Here is a 19,999-nt window from a genome sequence, read left to right on the forward strand (position 1 = left end):
GAGGGGACACGGGGTTTGGGGACGAGGTGACTTTAGGAGGGGGGGTGACGCCGGGCCGTGTCGCCGCAGGTGCGCTGCCGCCGCAGGCCGTGGTCCAGGGGGGGACGCTGCGTTTCGGCGCCGTGGAGCCCTCCGACGAGGGGCACTACGCCTGCCGGGCACGCAACAGCGCCGGGCAGCACACGGCACGGGCCTTCCTCCACGTGCAAGGTGAGCATCGTCCCCAGCATCATCCTCATTGTCCCTCTGGTCCCCATTGTCCATCCCCATCCCCATTGTCCATCCCCATCCCCGTTGTCCCATCATCTCCATCATCCCCCATCATCTTCGGGCCTTCCTCCACGTGCAAGGTGAGCATCGTCCCTGTCATCATCCTCATTGTCCCTGTCATCCCCATTGTCCATCCCCGTCCCCGTTGTCCATCCCCATCGTCCATCCCCGTCCCCATTGTCCATCCCCGTCCCCATTGTCCATCCCCATCCCCATCATCCTCATCATCTCCATCATCCCCCATCATCTTCTGTCATCTCTGTCACCCCTGTTGCCCCATCATCCCCATCATCCTCCTCATCTCCATCATCCCCCATCATCTTCTGTCATCTCTGTCACCCCTGTTGCCCCATCATCCCCATCATCCTCATCATCTACATCATCCCCGTTGTTCCCATCATCCCTGTCACCCCTTCTGTCCCCATCATCCATGCCCATCATCCCATTTTCCCCATCATCCCCACCATCTGCATCATCCCTCACCCCCATCATCCCCATCGTCCTCATCATCCTCATCATCTACATCATCCCCGTTGTTCCCATCATCCCTGTCACCCCTTCTGTCCCCATCATCCATGCCCATCATCCCATTTTCCCCATCATCCCCACCATCTGCATCATCCCTCACCCCCATCATCCCCATCACCCTCATCATGCCCATCACCGTCATCCCTGTCATCTCCCATCATCTATCTCTCTCATCCTCATCATCGCATCATCCCCATTGTCCCCATCGTCCCCCTGTTGTCCCCATTGTCCTCGTTGTCCCTGTCACCCCCATTGACTCCATCATCCCCTTCATCCCTATTGTCCATCCCCATTATTCCATTGTCCCCATCGTCCTCGTTGTCTCCGTCATCCTCATCAACCTCCTCATCCCTACTGTTCTCATCATCCCCACCACCCCAATGGTCCCCACCACCCCCATTGTCCCTATCATCCCCTGTCATCCTGTTGTCCTCATCGTCCCTGTCGCCTCCATCATCCTCATCACCCCCACTATCCCTATTGTCCCTGTCACCCCCATTGTCTTCATCATCCCCTTCATCCCCCATCATCCCATTGTCCCCATCATCTTCATTGTCCCCATCATCCCTGTCACCTCTATCATCCCCACCGTTCCCATCATCCTCATCATCCCTGTCACCCCCGCTGTCCCCATCACCCCCATTCTCACTGTCATCCCCCATCATCCCCGTCATCCCCATTGTCCCCGTCACCCCCATTGTCTTCATCATCCCCTTTGTCCCCCATCATCCTCATTGTCCCTACCATCCTCATTGTCCCCATCATCCCTGTCACTCCCATTGTCCCCATCATTCCCACTATCCCCATCATCCCCATTGTCCCTGTCACCCCCATTGTCCCCATCACCTCGATTGTCACTATCATCCCCCATCATCCCATTGTCCCCGTTGTCCCTGTCACGCCCCTTGTCCCCATCATCCCCATTGTCCCTGTCACCCCCATTGTCTTCATCATCCCCTTTCTCCCCCATCATCCTCATTGTGTCCATGATCCCTGTCATCCCCATCATCCCTGTCACCCCCATTGTCCCCATCACCTCGATTGTCACTATCATCCCCCATCATCCCATTGTCCCCGTTGTCCCTGTCACGCCCATTGTCCCCATCATCCCCATTGTCCCTGTCACCCCCATTGTCTTCATCATCCCCTTTCTCCCCCATCATCCTCATTGTTCCCCATCATCCTCATTGTCCCCATGATCCCTGTCGTCCCCATCATCCCTGTCACCCCCATTGTCCCCATCACCTCGATTGTCACTATCATCCCCCATCATCCCATTGTCCCAGTTGTCCCTGTCACTCCCATCGTCCCCATCATCCCCACTAGCCCCATCATCCCCATTGTCCCCATCACCCCCATTGTCCCTGTCACCCCTATTGTCTTCATCATCCCCTCTGTCCCCCATCATCCTCATTGTCCCCATCCCTGTCATCCCCATCATCCCTGTCACCCCCATTATCCCCATTGTCCCCATCATCCCTGTCACCCCCATTGTCCCCATCACCTCGATTGTCACTATCATCCCCCATCATCCCATTGTCCCCGTTGTCCCTGTCACCCCCTCTGTCCCCCATCATCCTTATTGTCCCTATCCCTGTCGTCCCTGTCATCCCCGTCACCCCCATTGTCCCCATCATCCCCACTATCCCCATCACCCCCATTGTCCCTGTCACCCACATTGTCTTCATCATTCCCTTTGTCCCCCATCATCCTCACTGTCCCCACCATCCTCATTGTCCCCATGATCTCCGTTGTCCCCCTCATCCCTGTCACCCCCATCATCCCCATTGTCCCCATCATCTGTCACCCGCATTGTCCCCATCACCTCGATTGTCACTATCATCCCCATCATCCCATTGTCCCCGTTATCCCCGTCACCCCCATTGTCCCTGTCACCCCCACTGTCTTCATCATCCCCTTTGTCCCCCATCATCCTCATTGTCCCCACCATCCTCATTGTCCCCATGATCCCTGTTGTCCCCCTCATCCCTGTCACCCCCATCATCCCCATTGTCTCCATCATCTCTGTCACCCCCATTGTCCCCATCACCCCCATCGCCCCAGCCCCCCAGCATCGCCCTGACCCCCCGCTTCCCGCAGCAGCCGGCGCCCCCCGGGTGCAGGTGAGCCCGGAGCGGACAGAGGTGCAGGAGGGCTCCACGGTGCGGCTCTACTGCCGGGTCTCGGGGTCCCCCACCGCCACCATCACCTGGGAGAAGCAGGGGGGCACCCTCCCACCACAGGTGAGCCAGGGCCTGGCACCCTTGGGTGCTGTGGTGGGGAGGAGGGGGGCGTGGGTGCCCTGTGGGTGCTGCTGACACCCACCCCTTGTGCCGCAGTCCCGCGCCGAGCAGGGTGACATCGCCACCCTGGTCATCCCCGCCGTGACGGCAGCCGACGGCGGCCTCTACCTCTGCGTGGGCTCCAGCGCCGCCGGCACGGCCCGCGCCGCCATCGAGGTGGCCGTGGTGCCAGGTGAGGCGGGTGGGGGACACTGGTGGGGGTTCGGGGGACAGTTTGGGGGGCTGCGACCCACCACTGTGTCATCCCCCCGGACCTTTTCGTCCCCATAGGGACAACCCCACCCGTCCGCATCGAGTCCTCCTCCCCGTCCGTCAGCGAGGGACAGACCCTGGACCTCGACTGCCTGGTGGCCGGGCCCGGCCCTGCCACCGTGACGTGGTACAAGCGCGGTGGCTCCTTGCCCGCCGGCCACCAGGTAGGGCCACGGGTGGCACGGGCAGCACCCCAAATCCTGTCCTGTCCCCCCACACACACCGCGTGACACCCATGTGTGTCCCCAACCCCAGGTTTCGGGGTCCCGGCTCCGTGTCCCCCACGTCACGGCGGCCGATTCGGGGGAGTACGTGTGCCGGGCCAGCGTGGGGACCACCATCAGGGAGGCGTCTGTCATCGTCACCGTGGTGGCCGCGTCCGGCTCCTCCTACGGTGAGACTGGGCTCGGTGGCCCCAGGGGGGACACAGGCTGGTCCCCAACGGGTGGTCACAGCTCTGTCCTGTCCCCCTCCAGGGCCACCAGCTTCAGGTGTCCCCGTCCGGATTGAGGCGTCCTCGTCCACCGTGGCCGAGGGACAGACCCTGGACCTCAACCCCAACCCCAGGTTTCGGGGTCCCGGCTCCGTGTCCCCCACGTCACGGCGGCCGATTCGGGGGAGTACGTGTGCCGGGCCAGCGTGGGGACCACCATCAGGGAGGCGTCTGTCATCGTCACCGTGGTGGCCGCGTCCGGCTCCTCCTACGGTGAGACTGGGCTCGGTGGCCCCAGGGGGGACACAGGCTGGGCCCCCACGGGTGGTCACAGCTCTGTCCTGTCCCCCTCCAGGGCCACCAGCTTCAGGTGTCCCCGTCCGGATTGAGGCGTCCTCGTCCACCGTGGCCGAGGGACAGACCCTGGACCTCAACTGCCTGGTGGCCGGCCAGGGACAGGCCACTGTCACCTGGTACAAGCGTGAGGGGTCCCTCCCACCCAAGCACCAGGTAGGGGACATGAAGGAGGATGTCCCCAAGGGGCGGTGGTTGGGGTTGACCTATGGCCACTATGCAAGACCAGGTGTCTTCCTGCAAGCATCTGTGGCCCCATGCAAGCTCTGGTGGCCCCTTGCAAGCCCAAGTGGTCCATGAAAGCCCAGGTGACCTATGCAAACCCAACTGATGATTTTGTAAGCCCGGGTGGCCACATGCAAGCCCAGGTGACCCGTGCAAGTCCAGGTGACCCATGCAAGCTGAGGTTAGTGGCCCCATGCAAACCCAGTTGGTCCTATGCAAGCCCTGGTGGCCCATGCAAGGCCCATTGTCCCCGTTATCCCCGTCACCCCCATTGTCCCTGTCACCCCCACTGTCTTCATCATCCCCTTTGTCCCCCATCATCCTCATTGTCCCCACCATCCTCATTGTCCCCATCATCCCTGTCACTCCCATTGTCCCCATCATTCCCTGTGGGTGCTGCTGACACCCACCCCTTGTGCCGCAGTCCCGCGCCGAGCAGGGTGACATCGCCACCCTGGTCATCCCCGCCGTGACGGCAGCCGACGGCGGCCTCTACCTCTGCGTGGGCTCCAGCGCCGCCGGCACGGCCCGCGCCGCCATCGAGGTGGCCGTGGTGCCAGGTGAGGCGGGTGGGGGACACTGGTGGGGGTTCGGGGGACAGTTTGGGGGGCTGCGACCCACCACTGTGTCATCCCCCCGGACCTTTTCGTCCCCGTAGGGACAACCCCACCCGTCCGCATCGAGTCCTCCTCCCCGTCCGTCAGCGAGGGACAGACCCTGGACCTCGACTGCCTGGTGGCCGGGCCCGGCCCTGCCACCGTGACGTGGTACAAGCGCGGTGGCTCCTTGCCCGCCGGCCACCAGGTAGGGCCACGGGTGGCACGGGCAGCACCCCAAATCCTGTCCTGTCCCCCCACACACACACCGCGTGACACCCATGTGTGTCCCCAACCCCAGGTTTCGGGGTCCCGGCTCCGTGTCCCCCACGTCACGGCGGCCGATTCGGGGGAGTACGTGTGCCGGGCCAGCGTGGGGACCACCATCAGGGAGGCGTCTGTCATCGTCACCGTGGTGGCCGCGTCCGGCTCCTCCTACGGTGAGACTGGGCTCGGTGGCCCCAGGGGGGACACAGGCTGGTCCCCAACGGGTGGTCACAGCTCTGTCCTGTCCCCCTCCAGGGCCACCAGCTTCAGGTGTCCCCGTCCGGATTGAGGCGTCCTCGTCCACCGTGGCCGAGGGACAGACCCTGGACCTCAACTGCCTGGTGGCCGGCCAGGGACAGGCCACTGTCACCTGGTACAAGCGTGAGGGGTCCCTCCCACCCAAGCACCAGGTAGGGGACATGAAGGAGGATGTCCCCAAGGGGCGGTGGTTGGGGTTGACCTATGGCCACTATGCAAGACCAGGTGTCTTCCTGCAAGCATCTGTGGCCCCATGCAAGCTCTGGTGGCCCCTTGCAAGCCCAAGTGGTCCAAGAAAGCCCAGGTGACCTATGCAAACCCAACTGGTGATTTTGTAAGCCCGGGTGGCCACATGCAAGCCCAGGTGACCCGTGCAAGTCCAGGTGACCCATGCAAGCTGAGGTGGCCCCCATGCAAGCTGAGGTGGCCCCATGCAAGCCCAGGTGGCCCCCATGCAAGCCCAGGTGGCCCCATGCAAGCTCTGGTGGCCCCAAGCAAACCCAATGTCACCTGGTACAAGCGTGAGGGGTCCCTCCCACCCAAGCACCAGGTAGGGGACATGAAGGAGGATGTCCCCAAGGGGCGGTGGTTGGGGTTGACCTATGGCCACTATGCAAGACCAGGTGTCTTCCTGCAAGCATCTGTGGCCCCATGCAAGCTCTGGTGGCCCCTTGCAAGCCCAAGTGGTCCAAGAAAGCCCAGGTGACCTATGCAAACCCAACTGGTGATTTTGTAAGCCCGGGTGGCCACATGCAAGCCCAGGTGACCCGTGCAAGTCCAGGTGACCCATGCAAGCTGAGGTGGCCCCCATGCAAGCTGAGGTGGCCCCATGCAAGCCCAGGTGGCCCCCATGCAAGCCCAGGTGGCCCCATGCAAGCTCTGGTGGCCCCAAGCAAACCCAACTGGCACTTTTGGAAGCCCAGTTGGCTCTATACAAGCCCAGATGACACTTGTGCAAGCTTGAGTGGTCCTGTGCAAGACCAGGTGGCCCCCATACAGCTCCAAATGGCCCCGTGCGAGTCCCAGCAGCCCCATGGAAGTCCAAATGGCTCTGGTGACCCCCGTGTCCCCTCCCCACAGATGTCTGGCTCCCGGCTACGGCTGCTGCAGGTGACAGCGGCCGACTCGGGCGAGTACGTGTGCCGGGTGACCAGCGGGGCCACCACCAAGGAAACCTCTGTCATGGTGACAATCCAGCCCAGTGGGGCCAGCTCATACCGTGAGTGGGGACAGAGTGGGTGACAGGGTGTCCCCCCATGTGCCATGGCACTGAGCGGTGTCTCATGTGCCTCTGCCGTGGTCACCGGTGTCACCCTCCCTTCTTGGTCCCCAGCTCCGGGCAACACGAACCCCCTGCGCATCGAGTCCCCGTCCTCCACCGTGGCCGAGGGCCAGACCCTGGACCTCAACTGTGTCATCGCCAGCCCCACACAGGCCACCGTCACCTGGTACAAACGTGGGGGGTCCCTCCCACCCAAGCACCAGGTAGGGGACGTGGAGGGGGATGTCCCCAAGGGACGGTGGTTGGGGTTGACTCATGGCTCTGTGCAAGGTCAGGTGGCCCCCTGCAAGCCCAAGTAGACCACACAAGCTCAGGTGGCCTCATGCAAGCCCAGGTGCCCCATGCAAAGTCTGGTGGCCTGTGCAAGCCCTGGTAGCCCATGCAAGCTCTGGTGGCCCCATGCAAACCCAGGTGGCCTGTGCAAGCCCAGATGGCCCATGCAAGCCTGGGTGGCCCTTGCAAGCCCTGGTGGCCCCATGCAAGCTCTGGTGGCCCAATGCAAACCCAGGTGGCATGTGCAAGCCCAGATGGCCCACGCAAGCCATGGTGGCCCTTGCAAGCCCTGGTGGCCCCATGCAAGCCCACATAGCCCATGCAAAGTCTGGTGGCCTTTGCAAGCCCTGGTGGCCCATGCAAGCTCTGGTGGCCCCATGCAAACCCAGGTGGCCTGTGCAAGCCCTGGTGGCCCTTGCAAGCCCTGGTGGCCCCATGCAAGCCCACATAGCCCATGCAAAGTCTGGTGGCCTTTGCAAGCCCTGGTGGCCCATGCAAGCTCTGGTGGCCCCATGCAAACCCAGGTGGCCTGTGCAAGCCCTGGTGGCCCTTGCAAGCCCTGGTGGCCCCATGCAAGCCCACATAGCCCATGCAAAGTCTGGTGGCCTTTGCAAGCCATGGTGGCCCATTCAAGCCATGGTGGCCCATGCAAGCTCTGGTGGCCCCATGCAAACCCAGGTGGCCTGTGCAAGCCCAGATGGTCCACGCAAGCCTGAGTGGCCCTTGCAAGCCCTGGTGGCCCAGGCAAGCTTCAGTGGCCCCATGCTAGCCCACATAGCCCATGCAAACCCAGGTGGCCTCATGCAAGCCCAGGTGCCCCATGCAAAGTCTGATGGCCTTTGCAAGCCCTGGTGGCCCATGCAAGCTTTAGTGGCCCCATGCAAACCCAGTTGGTCCTATGCAAGCCCTGGTGGCCCATGCAAGCCCAGGTGCCCCATGCAAAGTCTGGTGGCCTTTGCAAGCCCTGGTGGCCCATGCAAGCTCTGGTGGCCCCATGCAAACCCAGGTGGCCTGTGCAAGCCCAGATGGCCCATGCAAGCCTGGGTGGCCCTTGCAAGGGCTTCCTGGTGGCCCCATGCAAGTCCACATAGCATGTGCAAGCCCAAGTTGCCCGATGCAAACCCAGCTCACTCCATGGAAGCCCAAATGGCTCTGGTGACCCCCGTGTCCCCTCCCCACAGATGTCTGGCTCCCGGCTACGGCTGCTGCAGGTGACAGCGGCCGACTCGGGCGAGTACGTGTGCCGGGTGACCAGTGGGGCCACCACCAAGGAAACCTCTGTCATGGTGACAATCCAGCCCAGTGGGGCTAATGCCTACCGTGAGTGGGGACCAGAGGGGACATTACCTGTGGGTGGGTGGCACTGCCCTGTGGTGTCCACAGGTCTGGGGTGGATCGCTCCCTGGGGAAGCCACCCATGTGGGGCTTCCCGGGCTCCTGGTGTCCCTTGGAGGGTCACACTTGGTGGTGGCCACAGCCTCTAACCTGTCTTGGTCCCCAGCTCCTGGCAGCACCACCCCCCTGCGCATCGAGTCCTCGTCCTTGTCATCCCCTGTGGCCGAGGGCCAGACCCTGGACCTCAACTGTGTCATCGCCAGCCCCGCACAGGCCACCGTCACCTGGTACAAGCGCGGGGGGTCCCTCCCACCCAACCACCAGGTAGGGGACGTGGAGGGGAAGTCCCCAAGGAGGGTGGTTGCAGTTGACCCAAGGCTCTGTGCAAGCCCAAGTAGCCTGGGTGGTCCCAGGCAAGTCCAGGTGGCCCATGTAAACCCAAATGGCACCATGCAAGCCTTGGTGGGCCCCATGCAAGCCATGGTGGGCCCCATGCAAGCCCAGGTGGTCCCCATGCAAGCCATGGTGGTCCCAATGTGCAAGCCCAGATGGCCCACGCAAGCCATGGTGGCCCTTGCAAGCCCTGGTGGCCCCATGCAAGCCCACATAGCCCATGCAAAGTCTGGTGGCCTTTGCAAGCCCTGGTGGCCCATGCAAGCTCTGGTGGCCCCATGCAAACCCAGGTGGCCTGTGCAAGCCCTGGTGGCCCTTGCAAGCCCTGGTGGCCCCATGCAAGCCCACATAGCCCATGCAAAGTCTGGTGGCCTTTGCAAGCCATGGTGGCCCATTCAAGCCATGGTGGCCCATGCAAGCTCGGGTGGCCCAATGCAAACCCAGGTGGCCTGTGCAAGCCCAGATGGCCCATGCAAGCGTGGGTGGCCCTTGCAAGGGCTTCCTGGTGGCCCCATGCAAGCCCACATAGTACATGCAAAGTCTGGTGGCCTTTGCAAGCCCTGGTGGCCCCATGCAAGCCCACATAGTACATGCAAAGTCTGGTGGCCTTTGCAAGCCCTGGTGGCCCCATGCAAGCCCACATAGTACATGCAAAGTCTGGTGGCCTTTGCAAGCCCTGGTGGCCCCATGCAAGCCCACATAGTACATGCAAAGTCTGGTGGCCTTTGCAAGCCCTGGTGGCCCCATGCAAACCCAGGTGGCCTGTGCAAGCCCAGATGGCCCATGCAAGCCTGGGTGGCCCTTGCAAGGGCTTCCTGGTGGCCCCATGCAAGTCCACATAGCATGTGCAAGCCCAAGTTGCCCGATGCAAACCCAGCTCACTCCATGGAAGTCCAAATGGCTCTGGTGACCCCCGTGTCCCCTCCCCACAGATGTCTGGCTCCCGGCTACGGCTGCTGCAGGTGACAGCGGCCGACTCGGGCGAGTACGTGTGCCGGGTGACCAGTGGGGCCACCACCAAGGAAACCTCTGTCATGGTGACAATCCAGCCCAGTGGGGCTAATGCCTACCGTGAGTGGGGACCAGAGGGGACATTACCTGTGGGTGGGTGGCACTGCCCTGTGGTGTCCACAGGTCTGGGGTGGATCGCTCCCTGGGGAAGCCACCCATGTGGGGCTTCCCGGGCTCCTGGTGTCCCTTGGAGGGTCACACTTGGTGGTGGCCACAGCCTCTAACCTGTCTTGGTCCCCAGCTCCTGGCAGCACCACCCCCCTGCGCATCGAGTCCTCGTCCTTGTCATCCCCTGTGGCCGAGGGCCAGACCCTGGACCTCAACTGTGTCATCGCCAGCCCCGCACAGGCCACCGTCACCTGGTACAAGCGCGGGGGGTCCCTCCCACCCAACCACCAGGTAGGGGACGTGGAGGGGAAGTCCCCAAGGAGGGTGGTTGCAGTTGACCCAAGGCTCTGTGCAAGCCCAAGTAGCCTGGGTGGTCCCAGGCAAGTCCAGGTGGCCCATGTAAACCCAAATGGCACCATGCAAGCCTTGGTGGGCCCCATGCAAGCCGTGGTGGGCCCCATGCAAGCCCAGGTGGTCCCCATGCAAGCCATGGTGGTCCCATACAAGCCATGGTGGCCTCCATGCAAGCCCAGGTGGTCACCATGCAAGCCCTGGTGGTCCCATACAAGCCGTGGTGGCCTCCATGCAAGCCCAGGTGGTCCCCATGCAAGCCCAGGCGGTCCCATACAAGCCGTGGTGTCCTCCATGCAAGCCCAGGTGGTCTCCATGCAAGCCCAGGCGGGCCCATACAAGCCGTGGCCCCATGCAAGCCCAGTGCAAGTCGAGGTGGCCCATTCAAACCAATAGCACCAGGAAAGCCTCCATGGCCCATGCAAGTCCAGATGACCCCATGGAAGCCCAGGTCACTCCATGGAAGCCCAAGCGGGTCTGTGGAAGCCCTAGTGGCCCCATGCAAGCTGGAGTGGCCTCGTTCAATCACAGATGGCCCCATGCAAGCACTGGTGGCCCCATGCAAGCTTGTGACCCCCGTGTCCCCTCCCCACAGATATCTGGCTCCCGGTTACGGCTGCTGCAGGTGACAGCGGCCGACTCGGGCGAGTACGTGTGCCGGGTGACCAGCGGGGCCACCACCAAGGAGATCTCCATCGTGGTGACAATCCAGCCCAGTGGGGCCACCACCTACCGTGAGTGGGGGAGCAGGAGGTGACAGGGGACCAGGGGAACATGCCCTGGTTCTTGGGGTGACTCTGACATCTTTGTCCCCAGCCATTGGTGTCACCCCCCCACTGCGCATCGAGTCCTCGTCCTCCTCCGTGGCCGAGGGACAGACCCTGGACCTCAACTGCCTGGTGGCCGGCCAGGGACAGGCCACCATCACCTGGTACAAGCGTGAGGGACCACTCCCGGCCATCTACCAGGTAGGTGTGGGACACCAGAGGGGGGGATTTGGGATGGAAAAGGGTTTTTTTGGTGGGAGGTGGGGTTGAGAGGTTGGTGTCCCCCTTCTCACATGTGTCACCCCCTCCCCAGGTGTCGGGCACCCGCCTGCGCATCCCCCAGGTGACGGCGGCCGATTCGGGCGAGTACGTGTGCCGGGTGACGTCGGGGGGGGTCATGCACGAGACGTCCCTCATCGTCACCATCCAGACCGGCGCCGGCTCCTCTTACGGTACCGGGGACGGGGGGGGAGGTGACACGGGGACAGGAGGGGGGACACGGAGGCTGACCCCATTACCACCCCCAGCCGTCGGTGTCACGCCGCCGGTGAGGATCGAGACCTCGTCCGCCGCCGTCACCGAGGGACAGACCCTGGACCTCAACTGCATGGTGGCAGGACAGGGCCACCCCCACGTCACCTGGTACCGGCGCGGGGGGGCTCTGCCCCCCAACAGCCAGGTGGGACACGGAGGAGGTGGTGTCACCCCGCGGGGCACAGCCCCACGACGGACACTGACGTGTTCCCCGACGTGTCACCTCCCCAGGTGTCGGGGACCCGCCTGCGGCTCGCCCAGGTGGCGGTGGCCGATTCGGGGGAGTACGTGTGCCGGGTGACCCTGGGGACCGTCACCCAGGAGGCGTCTGTCATCGTCACCGTGCCCAGCAGCCCTGCCACCGCCGGCACCTACTACCGTGAGTGTGAGCGAGAGGGCAGCGCTTGGAGACAGACGGGTGCCACCTCGGTGACAAACGTCCCCTTTGTCCCCTCCCCAGCCTCCGGCGTGTCCCAGCCCCTCCGCATCGAGTCCTCCTCCTCGGCCATCGCCGAGGGACAGGTCCTGGACCTCAACTGCCTGGTGGCAGGGTCTGGCCCCACCACCGTGACGTGGTACAAGCGCGGTGGCTCCCTGCCCGCCAGCCACCAGGTAGGACACGGAGGGACGTCACCCTGAACTTGTCCCATCCCTTGTTCTCCGGGGCTGACTTGTCCCCACATTGTCCCCACCAGGTGTCGGGCACCCGCCTGCGCATCCCCCAGGTGACAGCGGCCGATTCAGGGGAGTACGTGTGCCGGGTGACGTCGGGGGGTGTCACGCAGGAGACATCCCTTGTTGTCACCATCGATGATGGAGACAACCCATCCCACCGTGAGTGCCACCCTTCGGGGAATGGGTCCCCCACCGGTGTCGGGGACCAGTGGGGACATCTACTCTTAATTGTGCCCCTGCAGCCACCGGTGTCACACCGCCCATCCGCATCGAGTCCTCAGCGTCCTCTGTCACCGAGGGACAGACCCTGGACCTCGACTGCCTGGTGGCCGGCCAGGGACAGGCCACCATCACCTGGTACAAGCGCGGTGGGTCCCTCCCGCCCAAGCACCAGGTAGGTGGGGACACCAGCAGGGTGAGGGACGGTGGCCGTGGGTGGCTGGTGGATGCCACCACCTCCTGCCATCGTGTCCCCAGATTTCGGGGTCCCGCCTGCGGCTGTCACAGCTCTCGGTGGCCGATTCGGGGGAGTACGTGTGCCGGGCGGACATGGGCAGCGTCTCCCGTGAGGCCACCATCATTGTCACCGTCACCTCCCGTGACAGTTCCAGCTACCGTGAGTCCAGCTACTGGGCAGCAGAGGATGCTGAGGGAAGATGGGGTCCATGGGTGATGTTGGTGGCTTCCCTGTCCCTTTGTCCCCACAGGTCTGCAGAGCCCCATCATCTCCATCGACCCGCACAGCATGGCGGTGGCACCGGGAGAGGATGCCACCTTCGCCCTTTGTGTCCCCCATGGGTGTTGGGGACCAGTGGGGACATCTACTCTTAATTGTGCCCCTGCAGCCACCGGTGTCACACCGCCCATCCGCATCGAGTCCTCAGCGTCCTCTGTCACCGAGGGACAGACCCTGGACCTCGACTGCCTGGTGGCCGGCCAGGGACAGGCCACCATCACCTGGATGGACACTGACGTGTTCCCCGACGTGTCACCTCCCCAGGTGTCGGGGACCCGCCTGCGGCTCGCCCCGGGGGCGGGGGCCGCTTCGGGGGCGTACGGGGCTGCCACCGCCGGCACCTACTACCGTGAGTGTGAGCGAGAGGGCAGCGCTTGGAGACAGACGGGTGCCACCTCGGTGACAAACGTCCCCTTTGCCCTGTCCCCTCCCCAGCCTCCGGCGTGTCCCAGCCCCTCCGCATCGAGTCCTCCTCCTCGGCCATCGCCGAGGGACAGGTCCTGGACCTCAACTGCCTGGTGGCAGGGTCTGGCCCCACCACCGTGACGTGGTACAAGCGCGGTGGCTCCCTGCCCGCCAGCCACCAGGTAGGACACGGAGGGACGTCACCCTGAACTTGTCCCATCCCTTGTTCTCCGGGGCTGACTTGTCCCCACATTGTCCCCACCAGGTGTCGGGCACCCGCCTGCGCATCCCCCAGGTGACAGCGGCCGATTCCGGGGAGTACGTGTGCCGGGTGACGTCGGGGGGTGTCACGCAGGAGACATCCCTCGTTGTCACCATCGATGATGGAGACAACCCATCCCACCGTGAGTGCCACCCTTCGGGGAATGGGTCCCCCACCGGTGTCGGGGACCAGTGGGGACATCTACTCTTAATTGTGCCCCTGCAGCCACCGGTGTCACACCGCCCATCCGCATCGAGTCCTCAGCGTCCTCTGTCACCGAGGGACAGACCCTGGACCTCGACTGCCTGGTGGCCGGGCCCGGCCCTGCCACCGTGACGTGGTACAAGCGCGGTGGCTCCCTGCCCGCCAGCCACCAGGTAGGACACGGAGGGACGTCACCCTGAACTTGTCCCATCCCTTGTTCTCCGGGGCTGACTTGTCCCCACATTGTCCCCACCAGGTGTCGGGCACCCGCCTGCGCATCCCCCAGGTGACAGCGGCCGATTCCGGGGAGTACGTGTGCCGGGTGACGTCGGGGGGTGTCACGCAGGAGACATCCCTCGTTGTCACCATCGATGATGGAGACAACCCATCCCACCGTGAGTGCCACCCTTCGGGGAATGGGTCCCCCACCGGTGTCGGGGACCAGTGGGGACATCTACTCTTAATTGTGCCCCTGCAGCCACCGGTGTCACACCGCCCATCCGCATCGAGTCCTCAGCGTCCTCTGTCACCGAGGGACAGACCCTGGACCTCGACTGCCTGGTGGCCGGCCAGGGACAGGCCACCATCACCTGGTACAAGCGCGGTGGGTCCCTCCCGCCCAAGCACCAGGTAGGTGGGGACACCAGCAGGGTGAGGGACGGTGGCCGTGGGTGGCTGGTGGATGCCACCACCTCCTGCCATCGTGTCCCCAGATTTCGGGGTCCCGCCTGCGGCTGTCACAGCTCTCGGTGGCCGATTCGGGGGAGTACGTGTGCCGGGCGGACATGGGCAGCGTCTCCCGTGAGGCCACCATCATTGTCACCGTCACCTCCCGTGACAGTTCCAGCTACCGTGAGTCCAGCTACTGGGCAGCAGAGGATGCTGAGGGAAGATGGGGTCCATGGGTGATGTTGGTGGCTTCCCTGTCCCTTTGTCCCCACAGGTCTGCAGAGCCCCATCATCTCCATCGACCCGCACAGCATGGCGGTGGCACCGGGAGAGGATGCCACCTTCAAGTGCCGTGTCCACGATGGTGCCCGGCCCATCAACATCACCTGGCGGATGGGACCTGGCCAACATCTCCAAGGTATGGTGGTCCCCAGCGTGGCCCTGGCGCGGTCCCCAGGGTGGCCCTGGTGTTGACGGCTCCTCCTTGCCCAGACAACGTGAAGATCAGCACCAATGGCTCAGTCATCTCCATCACCGGTGCCCACGTGGGCAACCAGGGCGCCTACCACTGTGTGGCCTCCAACCGCTTCGGCGTCGCCAGCAGCGTTGTCAACCTCCTGGTGCAAGGTGCGAGGTGGCCAGAGAGGCCCTGTCCCTGTCCACATGTGCTCCAGGTGCCCCTGGGGTGGTGGTGTCCCCATCCCCATTTGCTCCATGTGCCCCTCTTTTGGTGCTGCCCCTCCCCATCACCATCCCTGTCTTGACATCCCCCACATGCTCTGGGTCCTCCCAGTGTAGTGGTGTCCCCATCCCCGCCTCCTCTCCATGCTTCAGGTGCTCCTGGAGTGGTGGTGTCCCCATCCCCATACCGATGTCTTCCCTATGCACCAAATGCCCCCAGGGTGATGGTGTCCCCATGGCCATGCCAACATCCTTAGTGGTGGTGTCCCCATCCCCATGTCCTCTATGCTTCAGGTGCCCCTGGAGTGGTGGTGTCCCCATCCCCATGTCCTCTCTATGCTCCCGGGGTGATGGTGTCCTCATCCCCATGCTGATGTCCTCTCCATGCACCAGACACCTCCAGGATAATGGTGTCCCCATGGCCATGCCAACATCCTTAGTGGTGGTGTCCCCATCCCCATGTCCTCTATGCTTCAGGCGCCCCTGGAGTGGTGATGTCCCCATCCCCATACCGATGTCCTCCCCATGCACCAAATACCATCAGGGTGATGGTGTCCCCATTGCCATGCCAACATCCTTAGTGATGATGTCCCCATCCCCATGTCTTGATATGTTCCTGGGTTGATGGTGTCCCATCCCCATACCAATGTCCTCCCCGTGTACCAGATGCCCCCAGGGTGATGGTGTCCCCATGGCCATGCCAACATCCTTAGTAGTGGTGTCCCCATCCCCATGTCCTCTCTATGCTCCCAGGGTGGTGGTGTCCTTGTCCCCATGCTGATGTCCTCCCCATGCACCAAATGCCCTCAAGGTGATGGTGTCCCCATTGCCATGCCAACATCCTTAGTGGTGGTGTCCCCATCCCCATGTCCTCTCTATGCTTCATGTGCCCCTGGAGTGGTGGTGTCCCCATCCCCATGTCTTCTCTATGCTCCCAGGGTGGTGGCATCTTCATCCCCATGCTGATGTCCTCCCCATGCACCAGACACCCTCAGGGTGATGGTGTCTCCATTGCCATGCCAACATCCTTAGTGGTGGTGTACCCATCCCCATGTCCTCTCTATGCTTCAGGCACCCCTAGAGTGGTGATGTCCCCATCCCCATGTCCTCCATATGCCCCTGGGTTGATGGTGTCCCCATCCCCATACCGATGTCCTCCCCGTGCACCAGATGCCCCCAGGGTGAGATGGTGTCCCCATGGCCATGCCAACATCCTTAGTGGTGGTGTCCCCATCCCCATGCTGATGTCCTCCCCCTTCTCCAGGTGCCCCCACGGTGTCGGTGATGCCTCCAGGCCCCGTGACGGTGAAGGAGGGCAAATCCCTCAGCGTGGAGTGCCTTGGCCGGGGCGAACCACGGCCACTGGTGCGGTGGAGCCGTCCGGGCTCCCGGCAGAAGGTGGAGCACCAAACGCTGCTGCACATGGACAGCCAGGCCATCCTGCAGGTGAGCAGGGCACCCCAGGGTGCCGCGGGGCACCGGTGGGCGCCCAGTGCTCACCACCCACCCTGACCCCACCACCACCACCACCACCAGCTCTCGCCGGCCAAGCCGGAGCACGCCGGGACCTACGTCTGCACCGCACACAGCGCCTTGGGTTCAGCACAGGCCCGGGTGGACATCAGCGTGGAGACGGCACAGCGGCACCCTGGTGCCCCCGAGGTCACCGCGCCGCCCTCCGTCACCGTGGTGGCCGGGGACACTGCCACCCTGCACTGCACAGCCAGAGGTACGGGGGGGGATGGAGGATGGTGATGGAGAAAGGGGGTGGCCCGACGCCGCGGTGACGGTCACCGTTGTTGCCCGTAGGTGAGCCCTCACCCCACATCGAGTGGTCGAAGCTGCGGGCACCCCTGCCCTGGCAGCACCGGGTGGTCAACGGCAGCTTGGTCATCCCCCGCGCCGCGCAGCAGGACTCGGGACAGTACATCTGCAACGCCAGTAGCCCCGCCGGCTCTGCCGAGGTCTTCGTCACCCTCGACGTGGAGAGTAAGAGGGTCGTGGTGGGGTTGGGGTGCTCCTGGGTCCCTCCTGCCATCTCCACTGTCTCCTCCTCCCCCACTGTTGCCATCACCCATCCTTGGCTCCTCTCCATCCTTCCTCTGCACGTGGCCATCTCCATCGCCGCTCCCACCCTCGCTCCTGGATCCATCTTTGCTTCATCCCGGCACTCATCCTCCTCTCCAACTCCTCTCAGGCTCCATCATCCAGCCCTTCCTGTGGATGTGTCCATCTGCTGTCCCATCCCATCTACTTCTGCTCTCTCTTCCATCCATCCCCCTATTAATGGATCTATCCATCGCTCATCCATCCCAGCTCACACCCATCTCCTCCCACACCCCTCCATCCATCTTTTCCTGGTGGATTCATCCATCTCATCCATCTCAGCTCATACCCGCCTCTTAACACCTCTCCATCTTCCCCTTCCTGGTGGATTCATCCACCCCAGCATGTGCCCAACTATTCTTCTCCCATCTCCTCCATCCATCCCTTCCTTGTGGATTCATCCATCCCAGCACACACCCATCTCTCCATCTCCTCTCAAACTCCTCCCTCCACTCCTTCCTGGTGGATTCACCCATCACTCAACCATCCCAGCTCATATCCACCTCGCCATCTCTTCTCACACCCCTCCATCCTCCCCTTCCTGGTGGATTCATCCATCCCAGCTCACATCCACCTCACCATTGCCTCTCATGCACCTCCATCCACATCTTCCTGGTGAATTCACCCATCCCGGCTCACATTCACCTTGATATCTTCTCTCACACCCCTTCATCCTCCCCTTCCTGGTGGATTCATCTACCACTCATCCAGCCCAGGATATGCCCATCTTTTTATCTCCTAACTTCTCCATCCCTCTCTTCCTTGTGGATTCTTCTGTCTCATCCATCTCAGCTCACATCCACCTCTCACACCCCTCCATCTTCCCCTTCCTGGTGGATTCATCTACCACGCATCCACCCCAGCACGTGCCCATCTATTCTTCTCCCATCTCCTCCCTCCACTCCTTCCTAGTCGATTCACCCATCACTCAACCATCCCAGCTCACATCCACCTCGCCATCTCTTCTCACACCCCTCCATCCTCTCCTTCCTGGTGGATTCATCCATCCCAGCTCACATTCACCTTGACATCTCCTCTCACACCCCTTCATCCTCCCCTTCCTGGTGGATTCATCTACCACTCATCCAGCCCAGGATATGCTCATCTTTTTATCTCCTAACTTCTCCATCCCTCCCTTCCTTGTGGATTCATCCATCTTATCCATCCCAGCACACACCCATGTCTCCATCTCCCCTCACACCCCTCCATCCATCCCTTCCTCGTGAATTCCATCCATCTCATTCATCCCAGCACGTGCCTATCTCTTCATCTCCTTTCAAACTCATCCATCTGTCCATCCATCCATCCATCTCTTCCTTGTGGATTAATCCATCACTCAACCATCCCAGCTCACATCCACCTCTCCATCTCCATTCACACCCCTCCATCCATCCCTTCCCCCATGGATCTGTCCATCTCTGGGCCATCCCAGTACACACCCATGTCTCCATCTCCTCTCACACCCCTCCATCCATCCCTTCCTTGTGAATTCTGTCCATCTCATTAATCCCTACAAGTATCTCAAGGGAGGGTTGAAGGAGGAGGGAGCCAGACTCTTTTCAGTGGTTTCCAGTGACAGGACAAGGGGCAACGGGCACAAGTTGGAACATAAGAGGTTCCACTCAAATCTGAGGAAAAACTTCTTCATGGTGAGGGTGACGGAGCCCTGGAACAGGCTGCCCAGGGAGGTTGTGGAGTCCCCTTCTTTGGAGATTTTCAAAACCCGCCTGGATGCTCCTGAGTAACATGCTCTAGCTCTGGGCAATCCTGCTTCAGCAGGGGGGTTGGACTAGATGATCTCTATGGTCCCTTCCAACTCTAGAAATTCAGTGAAATTCAGTGAAATCCCATCATGTGCCTATCTCTTCAGCTCCTTTCAAACTCATCCATCCATCCATCCATCCATCTATCCATCCATCTCTTCCTTGTGGATTAATCCATCACTCAACCATCCCAGCTTGCCTCCACCTCTCCATCTCCATTCACACCCCTCCATCCATCCCTTCCCCCATGGATCTGTCCACCTCTGGTCCATCCCAGCACAGGCCCATCTCTCCATCTTCTCTCAAACTTCTCCATCCATCTCTTCCTCATGGATACATCCATCTCTGGTCCACTCCAACACACACCCACCTCCATCTCCACCCACACCTTCCCACCGTTGACCCATCCATTGACCCATTGACCGTCCATTGCTGCATCCGGGCGTTGAGGGTACCAAATGTCCCCGCAGCACCACCCTACGCCACCAGCCTACCGGAGGACACCGCAGTGCGCGCCGGTGACGCGCTGCAGGTGCAGTGCCTGGCCCACGGCACCCCCCCACTGCACTACGCGTGGGACAAGGTCAACGGCAGCCTCTCGGCGCGCGTCCTCCACCGCGCCGGCCTCCTCCGCATCAGCCCGGTGTTGCCCGCCGACGCCGGCACCTACCGCTGCCTCGTCACCAACCGCGTCGGCACCGCCGAGACCTTCGCCCGCGTGGCCGTCCATGGTGAGACAACCCCCTACCACCACCCCCAGCCCCAGTAACGGGGGGTGCCGTGGATGCCCCCCACCTCCAGGTGCCATCAGGTGCTTTGCATCCCACCCAGGTGACGCCGGGGACAGCGGGGACGGCGGCAGCGGTCCCTTGGCCGTCCGGGTGACACCGGGGAGTCTGGTGATGGGGGTGGGGGGCACCGCCGAATTCGCCTGCGCCGTCTCTGGGGACCCCCGGGC

The 19,999-nt window shown here is 62.6% G+C and overlaps 1 protein-coding gene across 1 annotated transcript in view; it reads left to right on the top strand.

Annotated features, from left to right (window-relative positions):
- LOC106899811 (basement membrane-specific heparan sulfate proteoglycan core protein-like) overlaps positions 1–19,999 on the top strand; it is a gene marked incomplete at both ends in the record, with an annotated part of 67,681 nt that overhangs the window by 32,576 nt on the left and 15,106 nt on the right. Inside the window, 34 exons of the mRNA XM_014961731.1 lie at positions 70–210; positions 2,899–3,041; positions 3,138–3,273; positions 3,372–3,517; positions 3,609–3,747; positions 4,142–4,296; positions 6,567–6,705; positions 6,820–6,971; positions 8,223–8,361; positions 8,543–8,700; positions 9,702–9,840; positions 10,022–10,179; positions 10,835–10,973; positions 11,056–11,207; positions 11,320–11,458; positions 11,534–11,685; positions 11,772–11,919; positions 12,001–12,152; positions 12,236–12,374; positions 12,458–12,609; positions 12,693–12,831; positions 13,387–13,538; positions 13,622–13,760; positions 13,844–13,995; positions 14,079–14,217; positions 14,301–14,452; positions 14,536–14,674; positions 14,766–14,909; positions 14,984–15,118; positions 16,437–16,618; positions 16,709–16,901; positions 16,982–17,161; positions 19,512–19,772; positions 19,873–19,995. Coding sequence (XP_014817217.1) covers positions 70–210; positions 2,899–3,041; positions 3,138–3,273; positions 3,372–3,517; positions 3,609–3,747; positions 4,142–4,296; positions 6,567–6,705; positions 6,820–6,971; positions 8,223–8,361; positions 8,543–8,700; positions 9,702–9,840; positions 10,022–10,179; positions 10,835–10,973; positions 11,056–11,207; positions 11,320–11,458; positions 11,534–11,685; positions 11,772–11,919; positions 12,001–12,152; positions 12,236–12,374; positions 12,458–12,609; positions 12,693–12,831; positions 13,387–13,538; positions 13,622–13,760; positions 13,844–13,995; positions 14,079–14,217; positions 14,301–14,452; positions 14,536–14,674; positions 14,766–14,909; positions 14,984–15,118; positions 16,437–16,618; positions 16,709–16,901; positions 16,982–17,161; positions 19,512–19,772; positions 19,873–19,995 — 5,148 coding nt within the window. The remainder of the gene's footprint in view (positions 1–69; positions 211–2,898; positions 3,042–3,137; positions 3,274–3,371; positions 3,518–3,608; positions 3,748–4,141; positions 4,297–6,566; positions 6,706–6,819; positions 6,972–8,222; positions 8,362–8,542; positions 8,701–9,701; positions 9,841–10,021; positions 10,180–10,834; positions 10,974–11,055; positions 11,208–11,319; positions 11,459–11,533; positions 11,686–11,771; positions 11,920–12,000; positions 12,153–12,235; positions 12,375–12,457; positions 12,610–12,692; positions 12,832–13,386; positions 13,539–13,621; positions 13,761–13,843; positions 13,996–14,078; positions 14,218–14,300; positions 14,453–14,535; positions 14,675–14,765; positions 14,910–14,983; positions 15,119–16,436; positions 16,619–16,708; positions 16,902–16,981; positions 17,162–19,511; positions 19,773–19,872; positions 19,996–19,999) is intronic.

Source organism: Calidris pugnax, unplaced genomic scaffold (genome assembly GCF_001431845.1).
Source record: "Calidris pugnax isolate Ruff unplaced genomic scaffold, ASM143184v1 scaffold825, whole genome shotgun sequence".
Lineage (NCBI taxonomy): Eukaryota > Metazoa > Chordata > Aves > Charadriiformes > Scolopacidae > Calidris > Calidris pugnax.